The 19,811-nt window shown below is 39.7% G+C and overlaps 1 protein-coding gene across 1 annotated transcript in view; it reads left to right on the top strand.

Moving 5' to 3' along the window:
- Nucleotides 1-19,811, top strand: part of ARHGEF38 (Rho guanine nucleotide exchange factor 38) — a 148,713-nt gene that overhangs the window by 39,465 nt on the left and 89,437 nt on the right. Inside the window, exon 2 of the mRNA XM_079768954.1 lies at nucleotides 10,336-10,526. Coding sequence (XP_079625080.1) covers nucleotides 10,336-10,526 — 191 coding nt within the window. The remainder of the gene's footprint in view (nucleotides 1-10,335; nucleotides 10,527-19,811) is intronic.

The raw sequence follows: 19,811 nt of genomic DNA, 5'->3' as shown, positions 1-19,811 counted from the left end.
TTTTTTTTTTTTTTACATCCTTAGTTAAAGGACTATGTTCAACTACTTTTCATTTGGTTATGCAAGTTTATTGTTATGCAATTTAGTTGTAATTTTGGTGTGTTCAAGGGAGTAGGTAAGTATAGCATACACCTACTCCACCATCTTGACCAGAACCCCTCCTTGCAGTTGGCATTTTCAATCTAACAGTGGGACTCTTGGTCTATTTAGATTTCAGACTATCAGCAGAGTATCTTTTTTAGGTGGTTTCTTCCATTTCTCCTTGTAAATTGGTTTGAGTTCCTCTCTCATGTGTATAATTTTGCTGAAAGTAGCAAGAAATATTCAGTACATGTCAGCATTTTGATTTTTCTACCATTTCCCCTAATTATATGCCTTTGTATACAGAAGTATAGGTTTACCAAATACTTTGCTAATGGATAGTAATGGTCACTAACCTTCCATGGATAGGAATGGTCACCAAATATCCTTCTGATATTCTTCCTCCCCTAGGCCATTTTCACATTTTAAATTGCATTACTTACAGCACTTGCATTTTCAGATACCAAAATCCCTATCAGATAGGACTGTATTATCCTAAAAGCTACAGAAAAATGTGTCTTCCCACATAGAAATGTATGTGTCTCAAGGAAGAAGACTAGGAGTAAGGAGGATCTTCATGTCTTTCCACACTGCCATCCATTGTGTGTAGGTCTTAATCCCTGCAGCTACCACTTCATGTCCCAGCATGGCTACTGTGTCCCCAAAGTCACAGCATCATTTCAGGCATGAAAAAGAAAGCAAGAGCCATGTTGGGGTGGGAGCAGGTAGACAATGGAGGATGGAACATCCCAGCACAATCTTTTTTTTTTTTTTACAAACTTCCGGAAACACCTCTCAGAGATTTCTGTTTACAAATCATTGGCCATAAGTGGGCCATCAGTAGAAAAAGAACCTAAGAATTAAGCTTTTTATTTATAGGGGTCCCCCAAAAATGTATACACATTTTAACAGTTGATAACTCACTTAATTTTCACTGCTTTTCAGGTTTAACTGATTTGAAATAATGGGTGAAGCCAGACTAAGCTTTGAACAAAGAAAATTTATCCTTAAGTGCCACTAGACTTTTTTATGGGGATACATAAAAGACAAAGTACAAAATTGGCAACAGTTGATGAATTGAGGGCACAAATACCGAATGAAATTATTCTTTTTAAAAAATATATATTTTTATTGAATTCAGAGAGGAAGAGAGAGGAAGAAACTCAGTGATGAGAGAGAATCATTGATTGGTTGCCTCTTGCACACCCCACACTGGGAATCGAGCCCATAACCCAGGCATGTGCCCTCGACTGGAATTGATCCCAGGACCCTTCAGTCTGCAGTCGGACACTCTATCCTCTGAGCCAAACCAGCTAGGGCTGAAATGATTCTTGATGTTTGCAATTCCACTGCTTTGTGTTATCAGCAGTGCCTGGACCAGAATGATCATCAGTTTGAAACAGGCATTGACCCCCCTAAAAAAAATTTTTTTAAAATTCATTTCTGTAGATTATTTTAAATTTTGAAAATGAACTGTATATTAATAAACACTGACTTTATAATCATTCAAAGTGTGTATACATTTTTGGGGACACCCTGTATTCAGGGTTTAATTTGTAAAAAACAAAAGGGAGAATAGATATAGGGCAGGTAAATAACAGTGTCTGACAACCATATAAATATATTTACAAAAAAAAGATACCCACTGTATACTGTTAAAGTTGAAAAAGCAAGGTTTATAAGGATATGTAAGCAAACCTATTATTAAAAAAAATAAAATAAAATGAACTGCTGTATGTTTGTTTGTACGTGCATGGGAATATTTTAGAAAGGTTATACACTAAACTAGAATACAGCTAATAACACAGTAAATATTATATTACAAATAATAAATAGGGATTTCATCTAATAAAACATTTACACAATATCTGCTATACCGCCAAACACTGTTATGTTTAATAAACATAAACTCATATTATCTTCACAACCACTTTACAAAGTTTTACTAATGTTATTCTTACCTTACAAGTGAAGTTGATGCACAAAGAATTAAATAACTTGTCCAAGGTCACAGATCTAATAAGTGTTAGAGGTGGAGCTTAAACCCAGTTTTATATATATAAAATATATATATTTATATATATGACATATATATATATATAAATATATATATAAAGTAAATATATATATTTAAAATTTTAATATGTTTTTATTGATTTCAGAGAGAGGAAGGGAGAGGGAGCGATAGAAACATCAACTGGCTACCTCCTACACACCCCTTATGGGGATCATGCCTTGACCTGGGCATGTGCCTTGAACGGAATTGATCTGGTGACCTCCTACCATATGATATGATGCTCAACAAATTGAGTCACACTGGCCAGGCTACCTATTATTTTATAATTTAAGCAAATATGTACTATTTTATAATTTAAAAAAATAAAGCAAAATTCACCCAAGACAGCAGCTGCAATAGCAACAACAACAAAGCAGAAAGAGCATACACAAAGTCTTAAGCAAAATCTGGGCTATCAAAGGAGATTGTCCTCCTCAACCACTCCCTTACCTTTGGAGGCTTTTTCATCTCTGTAAGACCAGGGTTCTCACATGCGTATACCAATCCCAGGAAAGCTGCTGAGCATTGCAAATCCCAGCTCTGCTCTGACTTTCCCCAGAGAGTAGTGCTGCCTGTTGTTTCTCCTCTTCCTCTCTCACCTGAATATAACTGTCCGCCAAGAGTCATGCATTCTTTTTTTTAAATATATTTTTGTTGATTTCAGAGAGGAAGGGAGAAGGAAAGAGAGATAGAAACATCAATGATGAGAGAGAATCACTGATCAGCTGCCTCCTGCATGCTCCCTACTGGGGATCCAGCAACCCAGACATGTGCCCTGACCAGGAATCGAACCATGACTTCCTGGTTCATAGGTTCGTGTTCAACCACTGAGCAACACCAGCTGGGCATTGACAGTTGATAACTTATAATGGTACTTCTTTGCCCCAGATGATGGAGAAGTTCAAGAGAATCGAGAATGGAACCCTATCATTTCTGCATCCAGGGAAATAACTAACATTTATTCTGTTTTGGAGATTCTCAGGAGCTTCCCTATGCTGCTCATTCAGTTCAGTCTTCCATGAAAACACTGCAATGGTTTTCATTCCTATTTTACAGATGAGGAAACGGGGACTCTGTGAGGATAACTAACTTGTCCACCTCATTCTCACTGATAAGAGTGGCAGAGCGGATCTTAGGCCTGATCATCCTTTCCGCAAGCCATAGCAACCTCCTTCTGTGTAAACTTGGTTGGCCAGAAATTTCCACATATGCTACGAATGAAATTTGTGGCTAGAACAGTGAAAATTCATCATCACTCCTGGCAAAAGGAAGCTTGAGGGTGAAAGAACTAAAGGATGGACAGTGGGAGTCAGTTACATGGCATTGCTTTCATTCAGTGGCATATTTTGGTTAAAGCAACCTGCATGAACTTTTGGCCTCAGTTATACTTTAGTTTTTGACAGTCTTTTAGTTTATGCTAACTACTGAAAAGTGTTTGTAAAGCTCTATATTTTCTTCTTTTCCAAATGCTTAGTTCCTCTGTTGCTTTATCTCGAAAAAAAAATTTATAGCATTTTGTTGCTTTGGGTGATACAGGATGGTAATATTCACGTGTTGCCAATCTATCTATCTATCTATCTATCTATCTATCTATATATAGAAGGCTAAGTATCCTTCCATCCAACCGGTAGCTATGACGTGCACTGACCACCAAGGGGCAGACACTCAACACAGGAGCTGCCATGACATGCACTGGCCATTTAAAAATAAAAGGCACCATCGACCTGGCGCTGACAAACCAACACTCAGCTTCCCCCAACTGGGACACAGGCCCCGCCACCACCCCAGAGCGACACCTCACCAAATTGCAGCCAAAGCTGCCAAAGATCCCATGGTGCAAAATGAGGCCCACAGCCCAGCCCAGCCCAGCCAGAAATGGTCTATTTTCTTTTCATTAGCAAGACACGAATAGCGATATTAAATATTTCTTCTAATTAATTTCCTTTCAATGTGCATGAATCCATGCACTGGGACACTAGTAGTTTTATAAATGAAAACATAGTATAACTAAAAATAAAAGTTTTTAAAGGTAGAGAGGACCTTATAAAAACAAAACCTGTGCCCATAATGCATTGCAGAGTGTTTGTTGGTTTAAGAGATATCAACATAAAATGTATTCAGAGACATGACCATAAATGATGCAAGTCAAGTCTTTGTTCCTGCAATAAACTTGAGTCCAAAGAACAAATATATTTTGTTTGCTCAACTCTAAATTCTGTGAAAAGGTTTTCAGATCTCTGGGGATAGGTTTCTGAAGTTGAATAGCATGACCAATGCTTTATTTCCGCTACCATTGCCCCCAAATTGTATCTGAACAAGTTGTTGAGCAGTATTAGAAAATCTAAGCAAATTTAAATTGATAAAATCTGATGTAGTACATTTTAAAGGGTAGCAAAAGGAAATCTGTGAAATGAATTAAATTGAAATAGTAATTGAGTCCTATATTCAGAACTAAAAGAAGTCCTATATTCAGAACCTGATAATGTATTTGGGGAATATTTCTTTCAAAGATCAGGGGGGACTCACTTTTCTCTGCTAGGCCCACAAATAATATATATATATATATATTTATAAGGCACAACAGGTTTAGAACTTGGAAAAGCAAACATGGATCAGAGCAATATTTCAACAGTGTCCCTTTTATTATTAAGGTAATATTAACTAAGAATTGGATACTATGCACACTGATTTGTCAGATCTGTACTAGTGAGTTTTTTTTTTTTTTTTCTTTCTGTGAGCTACCTCTTATATCCCAGGAGAGAAAAAACCACACACATCACTTCCCCTTTGCCCTGTCTCCCAACCTCCACCCTTTTATTTTATTTTATTTTATTTTATTTTATTTTATTTTATTTTTGGTATAGCAAAGATGGAAATTTATTGAAGAATAAGTACAGACTCCCACCTGGGGAAGGAGAAAGAATCTCACAGCACAGACTCCCATGTGGGGAGTGGGAAAGAGTCCCACTGACTTCCTGTTTCCAGAGTTTATAAAGGCTGCAGTTCCTGTGCTCTGATTGGTAAATATTCCCTTTGATTTGGTTACTGTAGTAACTCCTGAGGCCCTCCTTCCTCATTGTCCTCTGGGCTTTCTTCCTCCTTTATTTTGTAAATATAAACCTTTTGGCTATTCCCAGTTCCCTTGTCTTATGTAAATGTACCTGCTGCCTCTCCCTTGTCTCATAAAAAGGTAACTGAGCCTGGCTCCCTTTTGTTATGGAAATGCACCTTCTCCCAGCTCTCTTGTCTTACAGGAAATGTAACTTCTCCCAATCTGTAGCCCTGTGTTTTTTCCATGGATTCCCAATTCTAAAAATTCCCTAAACCTGCTTATATCCCCCTAAAATTCCTATTTCATTCCCCCCTCCAATTAGGAAACCCCAACTGCCGTTAGGGACTGGGGACACTGGGTCTTTCTGGCTGCTTCCTGCTGGCAAAGGGGCTGTAGTTTGGGGGCAGCTGTCAGGTCCATCGGAAGTGGCTGGTCTAAGGGTCCATGAAAGATGTATGTAGCAGCCTCCATTTGCAGTTCCGTGCAGCGGACCAGTTGTAACTTTAGGGCTTCTAAATGGGAGGATAGGAAACATACCAAAGGTTAAACCGGCAGTGATTAAAGATGAGTAATAAAAAAAAAAAAAAAACAAAACAGTATAAACCAAGGTCTGAGAAGGGGAGCTAGCTAATAAGGATGGCATTATATCTTTAATTGGTGCCCAGACTTCTGGGGCAAGAGACTAAGAGGCCTTCCTTTTGGCTAAGCTGTTTGCAGCAAGAAGTGTTATTCATGGCACAGACTTTGCCCTGCTCTGTGAATAAAAATCTGTAGAGGCTTGAGAAGTGGTTCTGGTCTGGTTGGTAGTAGTGGTAACATAAGTTGTCCTATAGACTAAGATTTAGCACATTTTACTCTGAAAAAGAAGTGGGAGATATATATCTAATTGAGATTATTTGACCCTGAATTGGGCTGCGTATAACATACTTAGTAGTTAGGGATTTGGGGGGCCCGTATGCTGAAATTGTTGTTACATTAAGGATACAAAAAGGAGCTATAAGTAGGAGCATCTTATGGTGTTTTTGGGTCCCAGCAAGGGCAGAGAAGGTGGTCTCCAGGTACCAGCCTAGGGTTCAGATGACACTTATAAAAAAACAGAATAAGAATTATTAAAAAGTGAAAACACTGTTTATCTAGAAATACCAGATTATTACTTATCTGGCACTCATTGACTCACCAGAATCCCTTCGAAAGAGAAGTTTCAGGTCCTCTAGAGGCTCACACGAATAGGAATCCGGTGATTCAGCTGAGGGTGTTACAGCTTCATCGTCCTCCTAGGCTGGTGGCCAAAGCTTTACTCGAGACAGATGTATCCAGGAGTCAATTCCACTGACCTTGATTGCAGTGGGGATGGATAAAATTATGGGATAGGGACCCTCCCATCGTGGTTTCATAGTGGTGGAGAGGGTAGGTAAAGCCTTAATGAGTACCAGATCTCCAGGTGATCGCCAACCTTCACCCTTTTAGAAGAAACAGACAAAAGGAGGCTCACGGAGGAGGTCATGTGGTGTATACAGCCTGCTCACTGCAGGTCCCCTCTCCAGTGGCCTGCCTTCCTCTGTTATATTCAAAATAATTAATAATAATGACACCTGACTATAACTTTTTCTTTCAAATTTGGGGTGCTGAAAGGCAGGCTTCTACTCTCCAATAAAAATGCTATAAATTAGCAAGCATCCAAAAATGCTCATAACATAAAGTAAGATACACAGGCTGCAGAACTCCTCATGCATTCATTTTCTCTCTTTGTATAGATTCTCTGTCCTTCTAGAGCTCAGGTGGATTATTCCTCTGTCACTGAATGGCCCAAGTCTTGTAAAACTCAGATAGCATCTGTCAAATCCATTTTCTTTCCCGATGAAGGAAAGATAGCTACCAGGAAATGGTCCAGAAGTGCATTTATCTGAAAGTCAGGATTGGCCAAAGATCAACTAGTGCACCTGCCAACGATCACTGGAATTACCTTCACACCGTTCTCCACAGATGCTTGATTATGGAGCTACTGCCAGAACACCTGAAATTAGTGGGCCAGAAAGAGAGGCGTACATGGAACTGTTAACTCCTTTCCTATAAATTTTCTCCAGTTTTCTCAGCTTCATTTCTGCAGTCATCCAAGACAATATTCTCTCTTTCCATACATCGTGACCTGTGCACTTTTGTTCTTCCATCCTGAGTTTGTATGAAGCCTTTTGCAAAGCTCTACATTCTCAGGAAGTGGTGTCAGCATCAAAGATGTCTAACATATCAGTTACTAAAATTGCATTAGCTTGAAAAGAAATGAAATTACTTTTGCAACTGCAGAGACTAAGATAAAAATTAAGTTTGTGATGACCTCGAGCTTGAAACAAATTCATTTACACACACACACAAACACACACACACACACACACACACACACACACACACAACACTGTCCTGCTCTCTATCCCTGCTCTGATTTCATTTGTAATCTAGTTTGTGGCTTCCAAAATTTTATGTTACTGTGTGGAGCTCACCCTTGAAAATATTTTGCTTTCTTACATTGTAGTTCATATAAAACCTTGGGTATATGTGAGGATGCCCATCTATCGCAATAGCTCTTCAGTCATTTTTTAATTAAAATGTTCTGTTTTGTAGTTCAAGAATTTTGAGATAATATCATATTGAAGATAAGCCATACAAAAAATCTTAGCTGATATTTATTTAATCCACCACTCTCTCATTTCTCATAGATTCTGATTGTGAATTGAAAGAAAAATCCCACTCATGTGCAGTTGCTTTCTATTTTAGTAAAGTTTACATATTATCCATTCATATTTCACAGCAATTAGTTTTAATAATAGTGACAAACAAAAGTGGAAGGTGTTCCACTTAGCAGTTAAAAATTCTCTCTTGATTTAAAAGCAAATGTGTCCAAGATACATGCAAAAAAAAAAAAAAGAAAAGAAACCAGACCATTTTCTTATACCATATACAAATAACAACAGCAAAAACAAACAAACAAACAAAAAAAACAACTCAAAATTGATTAAAGAAATATAAGACCTAAAACCATAAAGTTTCTAGAAGAAAACATAGGCAGTAAACTCTTTGATATTGGTCTTCCAATTTTTTTTTATATGTTTCTTAGGGCAAAGTCAACAAAAGCAAAAATAAACAAATGAGACTATATTCAACTAAAAAGCTTTGGTACCATGAGAGAAACTATCAACAAAATGACAAAACAACCTATTAAATGGCAGAAGATATTTGCAAATGATATATCTGATAATGGGTTAAAATCCAAAATACAACTCAATATCAAAGAATTCAAACAATCTCTTTAAATAATGGGCAGAGGACCTGACTAGACTTTTCTCCAAAGAGGACATACAGCTGGTCAACAGATATGTGAAAAGATGCTCAACATCATTAATTATCAGGAAAATACAAATTAAAACCACAAGGAGATATGACTTTACACCTGTCAGAATGGCTATTATATAAAAAAACAAAAACAAGAAAACCCCAAAGAATGAATGTTGGTGAGGATGTGGAGAAAAGAGAACCTTGGTGCACTGTTGTAAACTGTGGGATTGTAAACTGGTGCAACCACTATGAAAAACAGTATGTAGGTTCCTCGGTTCCTCAAAAAATTAAAAATAGAACTCCCATATGATCCAGCAATCCTACTTCTGGGAATTTATTCAAAGAAATAAAAAACACTAATTTGAAAAGATATAGCATTCCTAGATATATTGCAGCATTATTTACAATAGCCAAGCTATGGAAACAATCAAGCTGTCAATTGACAGATGAATGGATAAAAATGATACTATATATAACAAACTATTACTCAGCCATAAAAAAGAATGAAATATTGCCATTTGTGTCAATATGGATGGACTTAGAAGGTATTATGCTAAGTGAAATAAATCAGGCAGAGAAAGACAAATACTGTATAATTTCACTTATACATGGAATCTAAAAAAAAAAACAAACTCAGATACCGAGAAAAAACTGATGGTTTAGCAGGTTAGAAATGGGAGGGGTTTGGAGACGGCAAAAGGTGAAGGGGCTTAAGAGGTACAAACTGCCATTATACAATAAGCCACAGATGTAATGTACAAGGTAGGGAATTTTTTTTAATAATAAAAGCATAATATGCAAATCGACTGAACAACCCAACAGCAGAAGGAATGTTCGGACGACCTTCTGGACGACCACGCTATGACACACACTGGTGCCAGGCCAGCAAAGGCGGGTGCAATGCGATTGGTTGGGGGGCCCACCATTGCCCCAAGATCTCCCCAAAGAGGGAGGCCCAGGCCACCTGCCAATGGGGTGATCAATCCGGGGGGGGGGGGGGGGCGGGAACTCCGTGATTGCCCCAAAGAGGGAGGCCCAGGCCACCTGCCAATGGGGTGATCAATCCGGGGGGGGGGGGAACTCCGCGATTGCCCCAAAGAGGGAGGCCCAGGCCACCCTCTGCAGGGCGATCAATCGGGGAAACCGGGGGATGTGTGGCTGCGGATGCGGGCAGCGCCAGGCCAAGGCAGGTGTGGGCAGGGGGGTGAGGCTGCGAGGCAGCTGGGGCCACAAGGGCACCGGCAGCCAGGGCTGCGAAGGCCGACCCTTGCACAAATTTCATGCATCCGGCCTCTACTATAGTTAATAATATCGTAATAACTGTATTGTAAATTTCTTACGTGACTTATTGTGACAATCACTTTGCAAGGTATACTTACATCTAATCACTGTGTTATCAGTACACCTGAAACTAATACAATATTACATGCCAACAATAATTAAAAATAAATATTAAATAAAGCAGATGTGTCCAGAAGCAGCTTTGAACTGTGTTTTTATACATTTTGGCTCTAGCCTGAAGACCGGTTTATACCATAGATGGTAGCAATGAGATTATTTTAAAGACAAACCATGGCAGTTGAATATCATTTAACTACTTTGTCAAAAGTAGTCCATTCTCACATCCCTTCATGCTCACATTTTCCTAGGATTCTGACTTTAGGGGGAACCAGCACACATCATCCCTTTCTAGGAACACACCGTGATGACACCCTAAGCTTTTTTCCTTGCTAAGGATATCCCTGCAGTGGCCTGTGCGTAGTGAGGGAGCAAGAAACGTCCGCAGGATGCCTCACATGTGCCTGTTTCCACTGAACAGAAAAGATGACTCCCCAGGCCGGGTGTGCGGCGGAGGCCCTGACTCAGGAGGAGGAGGAGGAGCATCAGACGCGGAGAATGATGGCGAGGCGCTCCAAAATCATCGAGGAGCTGGTGCAGACGGAAAGGGACTATCTCAAGGACCTAGAGCTGTGCATTAAGGAAGTGGTTCAGCCCTTGAGAAATAAACAGGTAAATGCAACTTGGAACCCCACCGCCCATCCTAAATGGGATCACCAGCTCCAGGAAATCAAAGCACCACGTTTATCAGTGGTAGCTTCTGCCGCAGCGAGGGGCCTTTTCCCCTGGGTCCCCAGGTTTGGGTTGGCAGAGGGTATCAGACTCACTTCTTGTGTCAGCAGAGGGACACCTGAATCTAGAAATTTCTTTCTTTTTTTCTTTCGTTTTTTTAATCCTCACCCAAAGATATTTTTCTATTGATTTTTAGAGAGAGTGGAAGAGAGGGGGAAAGACAGAGAAATATGGATGTGAGAGAAACATATCAATTGGCTGCCTCTTGCATGCCCCTGACCAGGGCCTGGCTGGGGAGGAGCCTGCAACCTCTGTATCTGCTTGCCCTTGACCGGAATCAAACCCGGACCCTTTGGGTCTGCAGGCTGACGCTCTATCCATTGAGCCAAACTGGCTAAGGCTGGAAATTTCTTATTGATTCCATAAGAGTAGGAATAACATTCAAAGTCATGATAAAAATTTGCTTTCTAGTTCCATTGCTAAGTATATCAAATAATTTTTGGTGTTTTGTTTTTTATTTAATATAAACTAGCTGCAAGTGATGTAACCTCTAATCTGGCAGATATTAATGCTTATCAACAATGTTTTCATTTATATATCTCTTAAAAATATTAATTTTAAATGTACATGGCATCAGACTCAACCACTATCTACCCTCCCTATGTTGCAGTCCCACCAGTCACTTCTATTCTTTGAAAAATTCAGAACCTAGCCCACTGCTCCCTCCTCTCCTCTCCTCTCCTCTCCTCTCCTCTCCTCTCCTCTCCTCCCCTCTCCTCTCCTCTCCTCCCCTCCCCTCCCCTCCCCTCCCCTCCCCTCCCCTCCCCTCCCCTCCCTTCTCCTCCCCTCCCCTCCCCTCTCCTCTCCTCTCCTCTCCTCCCCTCTTCTCCCCCCCCCCGCATAATTCAGACATAAATTTTAGTTAATTTTAATATTCAGGCAAGTGGTCCACCAAGCCTCCAAGCCTCTCAGTCAGTTCCTTGCCTTGCTCATGTCCAGTCATCTTTCCTCAAACCTATCTCACTCTGGGGACATACCCTCGAACTGCCATTACCAATAACTTCATCTTCCGAATTTCAGGCTTACTGTTTTCCAGCCCTCACATCCTTGCTCACAGCCCACTCCCACTGGAACACTGTCTCTGAAAATGTTTTGATGCCACCAGGACCTCCAAGCTATTGATCTGACCACCACCTTCCTTTTCACTGTCGATCAAGCTCACACTTGGTTTAGTTTGCATGCGTCCTTCGTTATAATTACTCCTGGCAGATGGACTCAGTTCCCTCTTGTCTTTCTCTTTGCATTTACATGTCTGAAAAACACTTCGTGAAGGTCATTTTTTCTGCCTACTTCACACTATTACCCATACGTTTGAACCAATCTCTTAAAATCCATGGCTATTTCCTTCAAGTGAGGCCTCTGGTACGTCTCTGAAAGGCTCCTTTCACATCTTCTTCTTTCTCCTCATACCTCACTCTCTCTTATCTCCTCACTCTCAGCTAACGTCCTTTCCCATCATTTCATTGAGAAAATAAACACAATCAGAAAATGCACATACCCTCAGCACCAAATCTACCAACCTACCTGAATCTCTACCCGTATCACTTGGCTAATGGTTCCTGCTCCGCATTAAGGATAACCTCTATCCCCTCGGGCTTACTCAAGGATTTCATTCCTGCAGAGTCCTTGCCCTCCTGCCTAACGGACTTTACCCTTCCTATTGGGTCTTTTTCCTCTTCATTATCTGCTATCATAACAACAAAAACATAAAGAATTGTCTGTATTTTCCCTTTATTTCTTTCTCTTTTAACTTGAATATAAAATATTTAATATATATAAAAGCATATGTGACTAAGACATGTTTGTTTCAAAGTAAGCACATTTTACCAAAAATTTATCTCTGTTATGAATCAATGATCAGTATTAAAAAAGACTAAATATATAAGAAAAATATTCCTTTTGATTCATAATCTATTTTTAATCAAATTGAATAAGAAGTTTATTAAGTATAAAAATGTTTTCAGTTTTAAACCACCTACTACACAGGTAAGTTAAACTGGCCCCATAGATATGAATGCCATTGCTGGGCTGTACTCTTATAGATGCTCTCTAATTTTTGTTTTTGTTGTTTTTCTTATTTTTTTGCTTTCTATGTAACTCATAAGCAATCCTCAGAATTGGTGTTTCGGACCATGTAAAATAAAATGTTACCATTATGATAACATGTAGTTTATTTATTTAGCATGTTTAACTTTTGCTCTCAGTGCTTTGAATTATAGTTCTCAGAATTCTAACTCATGTTTCCTTTGCTATTCTATTAAGATTGTCTATAACTTGTTGATTCATCATATCTGACACTTCTCTCTGCTTGGCTTTCTCCCAATACTCTGTCTTCCTCATTGCAGAATTAATTTCAGTCTAGTAGTCTATTTGCTCCCATCCACTAATGTTGTAATAGCAATTATTTTAAGGTTTCTCAGAGTTCTCACCTCATATCCACTCCCCGCTCCCCACTTCTTAATGCTCTTAACCTTTGATTAAGTAAATAAGTGCTCAGGAACTCACATGAGTGTTACAAACATTTATACGAGTGCTGAGGTAGTTAATTGATGCCACCAGATCATGAACTTGACCAACTTTAAAATGTTCATTAGTTCCTTCATGTCCTCACTTCCCTCCTAACTGTGTAAATACCATGGCCTCTGCACATCAGCCACCTGTCATCAGTTAGTGTCAACATGTATAAATTAACACATACAGTTGTCATGTAACCATGGGGATAATCTGCAAACCATGCTTAGCTCAACCCAAGACAACATAAGCAAATAGTTTCCGTGCGTAGGTTAGGCTGGGAGAGACGTTGGAAGTCATCTGATCTGTGCCTTTTCTCTGTGCATGTCCTTTCTGTTGTTGAGAAGACTGTCCCCCTCCATTGTGTTGCCCCCATGTCTTTTCACTCCCAGAAGAAACAACTCCATTTATGCAGGTGAGAATGAGAAGAAGGAAGCTGAAAACTGAGAAAAGCACGGAGCTTATCTGAGTAAACCTGCATGAAGGGATCATTGGACAAATAAATGTCTAGACCCAATGTTTGACTGATAACTGTTCTGTGACAAACCCTAATCTTAATTCAAGGTTTTCTATAAACAAACCTTCACCTAACTGAAAGCAGGGCCAAGCTCAGCAGTTACATCTTTAATAGCAGCATTGTGAGACGTTTTGCAAAGAAGGCAGAAGTTTTCCACAACAGTTAGTGTTGAAACATTTAGTGGGAAAACAGGTTCTAGTTATTTGTTATCCAAACAGGGCAATAAGAGAGACTACATTTTTGGCAGTAAGTCAAAATAAACAAAAATCATATCAATCTAACAATGGAAAGGGGTTTTATGTGTAAGGAAAGGACCAAAAGCTGATAGGAAAAAAAAAAAAAAGAGGAATTGGAATTTAAATACATGTCGGATTTTTCTTTCTTTTATTTTTTTTTTTTTAATTTCTAAAATTCACGTAGCACTGAAGTACCAAATATTTCAAGGAGGTGATAGGGTCTTATAGCTGCCCAATTTCCTTCTCCAGAGACAAACACCATTACCAGCTTCTTTTCACCCTTCCTAGTGTATTCTATGAATAAGTATATATGTTTGGATGCACATTTGATAGATTTTTATTTATTTACTAGAGGCCTGGTGTACAAAATTTGTGCACTTGGGGGGGGGGATTGTCCCTCAGCCCAGCCTGCATCCTCTCATAGTACGGGAGCCCCTGGGGGATGTCCGACTGCCACAGAGGTGGGAGAGGCCACTGCCACTGCACTCGCCAGCCGTGAGCTTCTGGCTGAGCAGTGCTCCCCTGTGGGAACACACTGACCACCACAGGGCAGCTCCTGCGTTGAGCGGGATCAGGCCGAAACCAGCTCTCCAACATCCCCCGAGGGGTCCCGGATTGCGAGAGGGCACAGGCCAGGCCAAGGGACCCCACCGGTGCACAATCAGGGCTAGGGAGGGATGCAGGAGGTTGGCTAGCTGGAGAGAGACCGTGGGAGGGCATGTCTGGCCCCTCTCACTCAGTCCTGATCAGCCATACCCCAGCAGCAAGCTAACCTACTGGTTAGAGCATCTACCCTCTGGTGGTCAGTGCACGTCATAGCGAGTGGTTGAGTGGCCTTAGCATATCATTAGCATATTATGCTTTTATTGGTTGAGCGGACAACTGGACGACCAGGCACTTAGCATATTAGGCTTTTATTATATACGATATAAAATTATATGTAGTTATTTTGGATTTTCTCAAGTTAGATCTATTTGACATTTTTATTTTCTGATAAAAAAAGGCAAAAATAATCTGTGACTTTGTACTGGCAAGAGCTCAATAGAAATTTTTTGTTAAAATTTAGATACAGTATAAGACAACAGTTTGTCAATAATTTTTATTAGAAAAATACATAGAAGAAAGTAATCACTCAGAAATCTCTACCACTCAGAAATAAGTATTGTAAATGTTCTGGTTTATTGTTTAGACAAATACACGCATACCCAAATATTTTGTGAAATTGGAATCATAGATAATATATCATTATGAAACCTCTTTCCTCTGAAGAATATGTTTACATGGTTCATTTTTAACTATAAATAACAAATATGAATTTAAATGGAAAAATATTTTCTTTTATTTATTGAGAGACCATCAACTTGAGGAGAGCCATATTAATGTTCTCACTGAATGCGAAGCCCCCTAATGGAAAATGGTGCTCACCAGTGTTCTCATGCAAGTCTAGGTTAGCAGTTGGGTGCTTCAGTGTCAGGGACGATGTCTAGCAACCATTCTGAGTGACACATGTGACAAATAGTATGCTGTATTGACATCCTACCAACCTTCTCTCTCAGTGTCCAGAATGTGTGAAGCAAGCCTGGGAATGGGGGAACATGAAGGAGAGGGAATTAGGGGAGACAAATCCCTTTCTCAAAGGAGCAGAAGAGAGAATGGGATCGATCACAAGGCCTGGGACATTCAGCTTCCTGCTCCTGCCCTGACTCGAGTGGAGTTGCTGTAGCTTAAACTATCATATCAGCCGGGGTTGAAGGGCTTGAGGGTGGCTCACCAGTGCCAGAGCACAGTGAGGGGGTTCACTGAGCCCAACAGCACAGTGTAGATCTACCACCTCTAAAAGGAGACGGGGGCGGGGATGGGGGATGTAAATGCATTTTAATAATGGAACCAGTGATCAAGTATTGTAATACCATGAAAATCTGCATATAATGCAAAGATGGTCACAACCCACTTACCTGTGAATTTTTTTCTATAAACATACAGTTGGCCCTCCATATTTGTGGGTTTTACATCTGTAAATTCAACCAACCGTAAGTCAAAAATGGTATTTTCTTTTTTTTAAAATTACATTTATTGGGGTGACATTAGTTAATAAAAATATAGGTTTCAAGTGTGCAATCATATGATACATCATTTGTAGATTGCATTGTGTGCCCACAACCCAAAGTCAAATCTTCTTCAGACACTCTATATTTGGTCCCCTTTACCATTTACTACTCCCCCATGAGTTTTTGTTTGCTTGTTTTTCTTATTTGTTCATTTGTTGCTTTCAGTTTTATGTCTCACATATGAATGAAATCATATGGCTGACTTTTTCTGACTTTTTTCACTTAGCATGGTATTCTCAAGATCCATCCATGTTGTCACAAATGGCAGTGTTTCACCTTTTCTTATGGCCGAGTAGTGTTCCAGTGAATCCCTTTGGAGTTTTCTGTGTTTCAAATGGCACCCTTCTCACCAGAGCAAGCCCATTGCTCTCCTATATAAGGGGCCTGTCGCTTCAGCACACATTCGGGGAATCTCTCGTCTTTCATTTCCTGCCCCCGCTTCTAAGGCTTCTGGTTGGGAGTTTCCTGGTCTGTACTGAACCTCAACGCTGGGTTCTATGTCAGAGTCCCTCCCCTGGCCGCCCTACTGTGTGAACTGTGCTCCCAGCAGGTACTGCCCGTGGCTGTGCAGCAGCTGGACTGCTGGCTCGGCTCTGGATTTCAGTTTTGCTCTGTGGATGCACTCTCTGAATTACTCTCAGTTCTGTCTGAATCTCCCCTCCCAGCCCAGCTCTCAGAGTCCCACTTCTCCATAAGAGAAATTCAGACAATGATATGTAATGAAATTCTGCTACTCCCCTGAACAAAGGACAGAATTACAGTTATGAAAGTTCACTGAAATACAAGATAAAAGAATCAAGACAGAAATATTACATCTAGTAATTATTAAAATACGCCCAGCTTTCAGTTGTAGGCAGATACATAGATAGATAAATCCAGCTTTTCAAAGCTATTTATTAAAACTTTGCCTGCTTAACAAATAGAGAAAAACATGGGTGATCAAATATCTTCTGTCACGAATTTTAAAGTGTCACAGAAAAACTCCTTTCAGGATTGTCTTCTCTAGCTGTCAGCTTCACTAAAAGGCTTCTACTGTTGTCAGAAATAATAGTCATTCATTTTTGTTTAATAGACGACCATGCAATTTTTCCATCTCGTTTTTTTTTTTCTATCACCCAGTTACTCCTTTAGGACTATTTTTTTAAGTACTTTTAGGTTCACAATAAAGTTGAGGGGCAAGGTACAGAGATTTCCCACATACTCCTTGTCCCCACACATGCATAGCCTCCCCCATTATCAACATCCCCACCAGTGTTTAAGTTTGTTACAACTGCTAAAGCCTAAATTGACACATCATTATCACCAAAAGTCCATAGGTTCACTCTTGGTAGTGTTCCTTCTATGGGTTTTGACAAATATATCATAACATTTATCCATTGTCATGGTAGTTTCACACCTTAAAAATCCTTTGTGCTGCACCTGTTCATTCCTCCCTCCCTACCAACCCCTGGCAACCTCTGCTCTTTTTACTGTCACCATAGTTTGCCTTTTCTAGATTGTCATATAGTTGGAATCATAGCCTTCTCAGATAGGCTTCTTTCACTTAGCATTATGCATATAAGATAGTCTGTGTTTTTTCATGGATTGATAGCTCATTTCCTTTTAGTGCTGAAAATACTCCATTGTCTGGATGTACCACGATTTATTTATCTATTTACCTACTGAAGGACAGCAGGGTTGCTTCTCAGTTTTGGCAATTATGAATAAAGCTGCTATAAACAGCCACATGCAGGTTTTTGCGGACATAAGCTCATTTCATTTGGGTAAAAACCCAGGAGCACATTTGCTGGATCACATGGTAAGAGTATGTTGTTTTTGAAATATATTTTTATTGACTTCAGAGAGGAAGGGAGAGGGAGGGAGAGAAACATTAATGATGAGAGAGAATCATTGACAAGCTGCCTCCTGCATGCTCCCACTGGGAATCGAACCACAACCTCCCAGTTCAAAGGTTGGCGCTCAACCACTGAGCCATGCTGCTGGGCAAGAGTATGTTTAGTTTTGTAAGAAGCTGTGAAACTGCTTTCCAAAATGGGTGTATCATTTTGCATTCCTACCAGCCATGAATGGAAGTTCTTGTTACTCCACATCCTTGTCAGCATTTGGGGTTGCCCGTGTTCTGGATTTGGGGCATTTGTAGGTATATTGCTATTTTGTTGTTGTTTTAATTTGCATTTCTCTGATGACATTTTATGTATAAGGATAAAAACTTTTCTTCTCACTCTTTACCTTGGTTACTCTCCAAAACTTTCTAATTAATTCCCTTCTTATTGTGATCACAGAGAGGTGCACACTGCATTTTTAGTATAAAGATACCCATTCGGTTGCTTAGAAGAAACTTTGTAGGTAAAGTAATCTCCTGTGTATTATCTTTCTCATGTGATTGACAGAATACTAGAAATCTTTCTAGAGTCTAAAACAAACCAGGAAAAAATCCAATTAAGTCCCTGTCTCCACTTCTACATTCTACTGAGTCCAGCCTCTTCCCCTGTAGTGTCCAGCACTTCCTGCGGTCAAACCCCTCAGTCACAGGACCTCACAGACGTCATGAGTGCAGAGATCAAAGCCAGACTGATGACATGAAGACAAAAGCAATACAGTTACCACCAGAGCATTAGCTAACACCTCTCTCCAAGTGTATTTCTTCTGAGTCATTTGTTGTTCCCCATATCTCAATTATAGTTGGCAAGAATTGCTTCAATTTCTCAGATTTTTCATTACTATAGTGACCAAAATTCCTACTTGAGCTCTGCTTTTTTTTCTAGGCAGCTTTTGCTGGAAGTTTGATTTAAATATTAAGTGTATAGTCTCCAGTCCTTTAAAACTACTCATTTTCATGGCTAGTAAGGTCATATCACATTGAAGAATCCCATGGTCATACGGCAGGTTAGAACTCAATGCAGTTCTTATGTGCTGGAGATTATAGTTGTAAAATGTTAAATTTAAAAATAAAAATCACACAAGTAATGGTGCTGCCGATCACAATGTATCATTTCTAACTAACCTCATTATTAAGTGCTGACACCAAACCATTGTGTTTCACTTTCCCATCTCCCCTGAGAGGACATTTCTGTTTAGTCATCTTGGAAGACAAGAAGTTTGCTGTCAAATTGGATTCACATTTAGTTGGGTATGAAAGTGATACAACAATATTCTAGCATGTGAAACTTCTATTTGCGAGTAGGAATCTCTTACCTTGGCTTGTTTAGAAAGCCTCAGCTCAAAAACGGAGAGATCTCTTTCGTCCTTTTTATCCTTGTATTGCAGTTTTATGATGAAAACTCTCATCTGTGTTGTTCCATTTATAAGGACCTCATATGTTCAATTTTAGATCAACTTCAGTTTTCTCTAATTTTTATAATCTCTCTCTCTCTCTCTCTCTCTCTCTCTCTTTCTCTCTTTCTCTCTCTCTCTCTGGCAGATCAAAACCTGCTGGACCAAATGAGGAGATAAATGAGTGCATTTTCCAGTTCATGCAGGCATTGGAATGCCCAGAGTTGGAAAAGTGAAATGTCATATACAGATCTATTTTAATATTCAGGATGGTCATGCCTGTAGCCTGGGCCACATGACCTTGTGCTTATCACTTCCTTCTTGAAACTGAGAGGCATAAACCATTATTTTAATTTAGTTTTATTTGTGAAAATAAACAACAAATTTCAGTGGCTGTGATTATTTTAATGATGCCATAAACCTCTCTAATGGAATGGCAGCTTTCCTCAGCCTTAGAGCAACGTAGCTGTGCAGGGCCAGAAATCTCGGGCTCCAAAGAATAAATTCTGGGTCAGAAAGG

This window comes from Cnephaeus nilssonii (assembly GCF_951640355.1).
Source record: "Cnephaeus nilssonii genome assembly, chromosome: 1".
NCBI classification, from domain to species: Eukaryota; Metazoa; Chordata; class Mammalia; order Chiroptera; family Vespertilionidae; genus Cnephaeus; species Cnephaeus nilssonii.
This window is presented reverse-complemented; position numbering and strand designations above follow the sequence as displayed.